Source organism: Populus nigra, chromosome 6, assembly GCF_951802175.1.
Source record: "Populus nigra chromosome 6, ddPopNigr1.1, whole genome shotgun sequence".
NCBI lineage: Eukaryota > Viridiplantae > Streptophyta > Magnoliopsida > Malpighiales > Salicaceae > Populus > Populus nigra.
Genome location: NC_084857.1, coordinates 20,884,369 through 20,893,609, shown reverse-complemented (window position 1 = coordinate 20,893,609; position 9,241 = coordinate 20,884,369). Strand labels below are relative to the sequence as shown.

The following is a 9,241-nucleotide window of genomic DNA, read 5'->3' as shown; positions in this document are numbered from 1 at the left end:
CCTGGGCTAGCCACATTTTCATGTTTGTTTCTTTGACACACACTGCATTCTCTAACGTGTTGCCTTATGTGTTTTTGTTGTCCCCTTCAGTAGAATAAACTTCCCACCGATTTAGCAGTAACCCTCATGCCCGAATGCCCTCCCACAATTGAGTTATGGAACATGGAAATAATTTTACCTCGTAGTTCCTCATTACTGCCTACCACTATCTTTCCCTTCCTGTTAAGGTGGCCATTAACCCACGTATAGTGTGGATGAGAGGCTGGAGATTGCTGTAATTCTTGAATGAGAGTCTGAATTATAGGATCCTGGTTATAAGACTGCACAATCTCTTCCATGAAAGTTGTAGAAATGGTGGAAGTTGTCAATGCCGAGAGTGCTGTGCTTGGGATCCTGGATAGTGCATCTGCTGGAACATTCTCCTTCCCTTGCTTGTATTCTATGTCATAGTCATAACCCAAAAGTTTAACTAACCATACATGCTGGGCAGGAGTCGTCAGCTTCTGGTGTAGGAGGTATTTTAGACTGATGTGATCAGTACGAATGTGAAAGTGTCTTCCCTACAAGTAATGTTTCCATTTAGTGACTGCTTGCAGGATTGCCAGCATTTCCCTCTCGTAGACAGACATGATTTGTTGTTTAGGACCCAACGATTTGCTTATGAAAGCAATGGGATGGCCATCTTGCATTAGGACTGCCCCGACCCCTGTTAGAGATGCATTTGTTTCCACTACAAACTGCTTGCTGAAGTCTGGTAGAGCCAACACTGGAGCACTTGTCATTAGTGTCTTTAAAAGTGTGAATGCCTGTGTAGCTTCCTCATTCCACCCTAAGGCCTCCTTTTTCAATAGATTAGTTAAGGGTTTAGAAATGCTACCATACCCCTTAACAAACCTTCGGTAATATCCTGTCAACCCCAAGAACCCCCTTAGCTGTTTAAGATTCTTAGGAATCGGCCAATCGAGAATCGGCTGAATTTTGAGAGGGTCGGTTGCTACTCCTTGTGCTGAAATGATGTGGCCCAAGTATTCCACCTGCCCTTTGCTGAAAAAACACTTGTTAGCCTTGGCAACTAACCGATGCTCCTTTAATATTTCCAAAACGATTTCCAGATGCTTGTAATGGTCAGTTAAGGACCTACTGTAGACTAATATGTCATCGAAGAACACCAGAATGAATTTTCATAAATGGTCTCTGAAAACTTCATTCATAAGGCTCTGAAAGGTGGCTGGAGCATTAGTTAAGCCAAATGGCATAACCAGAAATTCATAATGGCCACTGTGAGTCCTGAAGGCTGTCTTAAACTCGTCCCCTGTATACATTCGGATTTGGTGGTATCCTGATCGAAGATCGATCTTGGAAAATGTTGTTGCGCCTGCCAATTCCTCCAGTAGTTCTTCAATCATTGGAATGGGGTATTTGTCTTTGATAGTGAGCTTGTTTAAGGCTCTATAATCGACACAAAACCTCCAAGTGGAGTCCTTTTTCTTCACCAGAATTACTGGCGATGTGAATGGGCTGTTGCTGGTTCTGATAATTCTAGCTGCTAGCATCTCTTTCACCATCTTTTCTAGAATATCCTTCTGGAGCCCTGAGTATCGATAAGGCCTTAGATTGATTGCTTCACTACCTGCTTTCAATGGAATTCTATGGTCGTGAGTTCTAGGTGGTGGTAATCCTTTCGGTTCATGGAATAACTCCTGGTAGGACTGAAGGATATTTAGCAGATCAATGTCCTTGATGTCAGGAAACAGAGTGGTAATTGTTCCTGCGCCTGTTACCTCCTCTTCTCCCACCTCAACTGTCATTAGGCTACATAAGAAGTAATCGGCCACTTGCCCCTGATTGCCCACTAAGGAACTCAGTTGCTTTAGTTCAATGGTTTGGAACTTGGGCGGATCCTCTTCTTTTTAGCAAGACTCTCTCCCCCTGCCAATCAAATGACATCCAAAGGTGTTTGTAGTTGCATAAGATGTCCCCTAACATGGATAGCCATTGTATTCCCAATACCATTTCGCAGTTGTTAAGTTCAATGATATAGACATCTGTTTGGAAGCTTATTCCCTGCATCTTCCACCTGAGTCCCCTGCACATGGATTTGCACACCATCTTCTCCCTATTAGCTGCCTGCACTATCATGGGTTTTATGACTGTCAACTGAAACTGTAGTTTAAGGGCTAAGGTGGTGTTTAGGAAATTGTGGGTGCTGCCCGAATCTATCAGAATACAAACTGTAGTCTTATCTATTTTGCCATTGACCTTCATAGTGTTCAGTCCCACAGTCCCTTCTAAGGCATCTAAGGAAATATGGGGCGTGAGCTCCCTGTCATTAACTCTGTCTTCAATCAACTCTTCCTCCATTACTCCCTCTTCCTCCTCCACCACATTAAGTGAATACACCCTTTTATTCTTACATCGGTGCCCCGGCACAAACTTGTCATCACACCAAAAACACAGCCCCTTCAGTCTTCTATCCTCAAAGTCTTGGTTGCGAATGGATTTGGTGGGTTTCGTGTAGGCTTTTGTGTAGCTAATGCCAGGGTTATTAGTCCATGGAGTTGGAGTGGTTTTTTGTGGAGCTATCTGAGGATTTGTAGTGTTGGTTGTAGCCTGAGGTGGGTAAGTAGTTGTGGTTTGCACAGGGTGGTGTTGGAACACACTGGCTGGTCTCCTAACATAACCTGGGGATTTCCTAGATGTTTGGGTATTGGATTGCAGTCTAGATAGATTATATGCATGTCTAAGGGTTTTCGGTTCAAACATCTTGACTGTGTTTTTAATCTCTGTTTCCAGTCCCCCTAGGAAGATAACCAAAGCTTGTTTCTCACTTACTTCAGCTTTGTTCCACAAAATATCAAAGTCCTGGATATATTCCTCCAATTCTCCCTGTTGCTTCAACTCCATCAATTCCTCCAGAGGGTCTTGTTGGCCCCCAAACCGGTAGCAAATGGCTTCCACATAATCTTCCCACGATGATTTTTGGTTTCCCAAACTTTTGAGGAAGTTTTGGTGCTAATAAAGCGCAACTCCATCAAGATAATAAGATGCAATTTGTAATTTGTCTGAATCAGCAACCTCTTCTATCTCAAAGTACTGTGTGCATTTAAATAGCCATTTATGCACATCTTCCCCATTGAAAGTAGGGAAAAAATGTTTGGGTCGGTGTACCTTATAAGTCGACATTCTGTCCTCACGTGGCCCCTTGTCCCTGAATTCAGCACCCTCTGGACTTGGAACTGGCCTCTCAGTGTTGTAACTTGAGCTTCCTGGAGCTTGAGAGAGTTTCAACAGAGTAAACTCTATTTGTTGTGCCATGGTGCCCATCATGTGCCTTATATCATTAATCTGTGTCCCCTGGTTCTCAATGGTTTGATCAAGCTTTAGACTCTGTCCCTTCAGTATGTCCACCAGCTGTTCATACTTCTGGCCACTGTCCTGCTTGACTGCTGTGATGGCGTCTTCCATGCGTTTGATCTCAGCGTTTCTAGTGTCCGGTGGCATGGTCGTAGTCCGTGGATTGTCAGCTCTGATACCACTTGTTATGCGTGAGAAACTTAGTGATCCAAACTGTATTGGGTCTGCTTGGCGGATTTGGAAGGTAGAAAACGTAGTAGGGAAGAAAGGGGAGGAATCAGTGTGTAAACATGGAGGAGGTGTGAGTAAGTTGGTGACAGTAGCAAGTTTGTTAATCTTCCTCAATTGAAGGAGAGTCATTCATTTCTCATTTCTTTTCACGTGAATATTCATGCAGTCTGTTACAGGTATATATAGGCTGAAACTGTTCTAGATTACCCCCCCAGCTGCTCTTGATGATTTTATTACATTTAACTAAACGATGCGTTTAAAGGAAATAATAAAACGATGCAGTATAGATGCTTAATGAAACGGTGCGTTTCCAGTAACGGTTACTTAAATTTGAATCTCTTATCAATCCTCTTCTTCTCCATCTTCAGGTGTTAACAGTTATGCATACAAGAAAGCTAAGTGATTAATCGCTAGGTCTTTAAAACGGAACTGGTTTCCCCTTAGGATAATCGACATAAACCCTCCCCTTGTAGCGTTGAGCTGCCTCGTTGCTGTCGATAACTTCTGTTGCAGGAACATAGTAATATGTGGGATGAGCATAGGGAACCTTCATAACTGGTGGCCGCCTCTTGGCCCGGCCGAAGTGCTCATCAATGGCTGCAAAACCCTCCTGCCCAATCTTAACAAGACGATCTGCCTGACGTGCCATGTTAACTACAATTAATCAACACACAAAGACAAGTAGCTGTTTATAGGTTTTGTTGGTTTTCTTGCTTTGGCTAACATGTAGGAGGCCAAGCCAACATTTATATAGATAGGAAAGGTTTGGTTGACAACAGCTGTGAAATGAATAATGTTAGACAGTAATCCTTTTTGTAAATAAAAGCACACAACATTTGTGTACGATAAAACTAACCATTGCAGAGAGAAAAATCAATAGCTTTTCTTCATCTTATCACTACTGACGATAAAAACATCATAAAATGAAAAAAAGACTATCATCAATAGTTTATTAATATCATCATTAGTATTCAATACTTGATAAACTTTTTATATAAGGAACTTTTATTGGGTTTTTTGTTGTCCGATCACCATCGATGACAAAACCATCACCAAGAGTTTATTATTATCGACTTTGGATTAGAATTGAATGTTCTAAATACTTAGTAAACTGAAAAATAAGGGACGCAAACACTGCTCATTAACAACTGTTGTCAGCCAATCATTAGAGCCAGATTTATGAATTTGTGTTGGGCATAAATGAGAATATCTGATCATGTGATTAAAGAAAACAAAAGCTTCCCTGCTTTTGGACTTTGCTGTTTCTAGGGGTCAGGAATCAAGTCAGGTCCAAAAGTAGTAGTAGCAAAAACACTAAACCTTCTCGAAAGCAAATTACGAAGGAAGATTAAGGGTATTTTATCTCAGTTTCTTTAATTTGAAAAATAATGGAAAATCCAAAATAAAATATAAATAAAAAAAAAGTAATATATATGTATGCATATTGAATTCAGATTGAATTGATATCTCTAATAATTGCTTTCAAGTTAGTCTGAAAATATCTATAACACCGGGAAAAAAAGGTTCCCTTTCTAGTGTTAGTACTTGGTGGCACAAATGTCCCCTTTCCAGTGCAAAGTTCCTAAAATATATATAAAACAAAAATCGCATTCAATTATTGAACAAATGATTCCTTCCGACAAGTTTCGTAGAATCGATGAGACTCTTTAGTTTAATGGTGAATCTGATTCCATATAACTAACTTTTCCATAAACGAAGTTACTTTATTGACCGACTAATCGAGAGATAAATTCTGTACGAAAATATCAAGAACAAGTTCTTTATTTGTAAGTGCAAATCCACAATACAGAACTAATAGGAAATAAGCAGTGAAGAGTACTTGGCCTACTTAATAATGCTAAATAGTCACTGAGGCCACTTTATTCTAGCTTTCTTTATTTACTTAAGGATGTGCTAGATTCTGTAGTATGGCTCAAGGGCAATCCATTGAGATCTTATGGATATGGTTATCCTTAGAAGCATTCTGGACATTGTACCTCTCACTCCCAATATTATAGTATAAACAGTTAGTTATGGCTTTCCGTTTAGTTATTAATAATAGGAAAATAGATTCTGATACCACTTCATGGGTTCATATACTCAAATTTTTTTGATACTGGGACAAGATTTAAGAGATCATGGTATGTTGCATTTGATATTTAAATATAAATCTATTAATTTTTTGGATTGATAGTAAGTAAAATTGCTTAATTTATTTAATTTTGTTTTGAATAGGATTATGATTTATATTTATGTCAACATATTCGAAACCTAATAATTCACATAGATGATTAATCAAGCATGAATTGTGTTGCCCATGTGCGCGCGGTGTTGCAGTATCAGGATTAAGGAGCCGCCACCTAGTTATGTGGTTCAAAGTCATTAGAAGACCCAAGTAGACTGATCTTATCTGAAATTTCAAGGTAAGGAACTAGTATTGGCTAGAAAAAGATATTAGCATCCTTACTTGAGGTAAGTTGTATTGTGTTGTCATGATGTGGTTTAAACGTGTTGATGGGTTCCTAACTGGTAGCCCATTTATGGCTCAGAAAAAAATTTGGTAGCCCAATTATGGCTCAGAAAAAAATTTACGCCCACAAATAAATCTGACATTTGAAATTTATAATGGGCTCGTATGCTTAGATAAATTCTTATAAAAAAATTCATGTAGGTGCTCTGATAGGAGTCACCTATCCTGAAAGGCGAAAATGTTTTTTACAACTCATATATTGTGATGAAAAAATACTCACAATTAAAATTGATGAATATCCAAAATAATTCTGAAAATTTTCTAGTTAACTTCTAGTACTTAAATACTAGCCTACTGTTAGGTCTAATATTTATACCAAAATGTTGACCTTTAATTTTTAGGAATTAAAATTTTTAGGGTTATTGAAATATTGACCAAATCCTTAAGGAATTTTGAAAACTTATTGTAAATTACAAAAATGAAAAAAAAAACAATGCTAAAAACATTTTCCCCTCCTTTTTATAAATAAATTGCAATGTTATGTAAGGATTGAGACGTATGCAACAAACCAAAATCATTTTTTGTTTTTTTTATTATTAACAAAACTCTAAAACACGTGGGTTTTTTACTATACATGAATACATTATGGACTGAGAGATAATTCATTGTAGACTTACTGTACATGCATATACTGTGGACGAAGAGACAATTAATTGTGAACTTGCATAGTTGTTTTGCTATGTATTAAAACTTACACAGTTGCTTTGCTATGTCTTAACACGCATAAGGGTTTTCTACTACATGCATTGTGGCCCAAGATACAATGAACTGTGGACGACACTATAGCACATTGGGTGGCGTTCCTTACCTGTGTTTTAGTCAAGAATTGTCGCTAGGGTGGCTCATTTGACTTTTGTCATTAAGATGGGAGTGATGCAGCTGCAGAGGCGACATTTAATTAGATCAAACTGTCGACACCTTGTGCTTGGGTAGACAAGCCAGGGTGTCGGGGCCAGCCGCACGCCCCTAGCTGCGGCCCCGACGCCTCAGCATGCAAACACTTGGTGCTATGGCTGGTCGACGCCTCAGCATGCAAACACCTAGCATAGGGTTTGACCAGCCTTGAGCACTATGGGCGGACCCGTGTGTTTGGCTGTAGCCCCAGGGTGGTTGGCACTTGATTATTTGTTATAATAATATTAATAACACAAATAATTATATTAACAAACTCAAGAATATTTATAACTCAAATTATAATATTTTTATATTAATACTTAGAATTATAATTAAAATAATATATTTATAACACAAATAATAATTTTTTTGATATGAATACTTTTAATTATAAGAAAAATAATTATATTTATAATACAAATAATTATATTTTTTATATGAATACTTTGAATTATATTTTTAAATCTTTAAAAAAATAATGGTTTTTCTTCAATAGTAATAATAATATTTTTAAAATTTATTAATGATAATAATAATAATAAATTTCCCAAATTTATTAATTATTATATAAATAATATTAATTATAATAAAAATAATAATATGTATAATACAAACAATAATATTTTTAATTATAATAAAAATGGTAATATTTTTAATATTAATACTTTTGTATTATAATTAATGTTATTAAAATTAAAAATATTCTTAGTTGTATAATAATAATAATAATAATAATAATAATTATTATTATTTGTATCATAAATATTTTTATTTTTATTATAATTAATATTATTCATATAATAGTTAATAAATGAAAAATATTATTATTTGTATTATAATTAATGTTATTGAAATTCAAGATATTCTTATTTGTATTATAAATATTGTTATGTTTATTATAATTAATGTTATTGAAATTAAACATATTATTATTCGTATTATAAATATTATTTTTTTTGCAATTCTCTTGGGTCTTGCCGCAGGACCCAAGGACCCAAGAAAATTGGGTCAGGCATCAGGACCCAATTATTTTAGGTCCGACGACAAGACCCGAGGGTAATGCTTGGGTCTTAGCTTTCTAAATATAATTATTTTTATTATAAATATTATTATTTTATAATTAGAATTATAATAAAAATGCAACCATGGAGCCAAACTAAAAAAAAATACAACATCAAAAATATTAATTTGAAGTAAAGAAAACAATTAAAACAATTCAAAATGTGTTCAAAGCATTTTTGAAACGTAAAAATAAATATGCTTTAATAAGAAAATTCAAGAAGAGAAATATCAAAAATATATAAAAAGTATTCATATCAAAATAAGAGAAAAGAAAAAAAATAATATTATTATTTCCTTTTTACAAAAATGTATATTTTGATGTGAGTATATAAAAATTAATGGATTTCAAACATAAAATATATATATTATTTTGTAAATAATTTCATAAAATATGTGATAAATATTATTATTAATACTATATCAACTTTGGTCAAGCAAGTTTCATATTATTATTAATGTGATAAATATTATTATTTGTATTCTAATTATTATTATTATTATTTTAATTAAATGCATTAATTTTAAGAATAGATGAAAATTGGAAAAAACAAATATAATAAAAATTATCATTATTGTTATTATTCTTTAAAAAATTTTTTGAAAAAAATCTTATTGCACACCCCAAGTGCCTGGGTGGACTCACACCCTTTGGGCTGCAAACACCTAGTGCTTGGGCTGACAGGCCTAGGCGTTGGGTTGGCCACGCGCCCAAGGCTGTTGCCACCTGGTGCTAGGGTTAGCCGAGGCCCTAGCATGCAGACACCTGGCGAGAGGTACTAGGGGCAGACTTGCTTGCCTGGGTGCAAGCCCAAGGCGAGCGGGTCTGCAGCTCCGCAACCCTGGGGTTTGCAGATGCGCGAGGTAGGGTCTGCACCCTACGCTCCTGGCCTCCAGACCCGCATGCTGGGTGCAGACCTGACTGCCAATGTCTGTTCTAATTGCCTTTGGGTTTAGAGGTTCGCATGGCTGGATCGGCAGACCCTGTAGGGAAAAAAAATATAATAGCAATTATTAGTATTATTATTGTCTCTTTGTTAATTATCATAAAAAAATTATTACTTTAGATATTATTATTAATATGATAAATATTATTATTTGTATTCTAAATATTATTATCTTTATTGTAATTAAAAGTATTAATGTTAAGGATAGAAGAAAATTAAAAAAAAA

General features: G+C 35.9%; 1 protein-coding gene across 1 annotated transcript; it reads right to left on the bottom strand.

Moving 5' to 3' along the window:
* Nucleotides 1-3,792: 3,792 nt before the first annotated feature.
* On the bottom strand, nt 3,793-4,319 carry LOC133695748 (uncharacterized). Its single transcript, XM_062117693.1, has one exon. The coding sequence runs from the start codon at nt 4,232-4,234 to the stop codon at nt 4,004-4,006; it is 231 nt and encodes a 76-aa protein (XP_061973677.1). The 5' UTR covers nt 4,235-4,319; the 3' UTR covers nt 3,793-4,003.
* Nucleotides 4,320-9,241: the final 4,922 nt, after the last annotated feature.

Coding starts and splice junctions, on each gene's coding strand:
- LOC133695748 (XM_062117693.1), bottom strand. CDS start 4,234: ATGGCACGTCAGGCAGATCGTCTTGTTAAGATTGGGCAGGAGGGTTTT.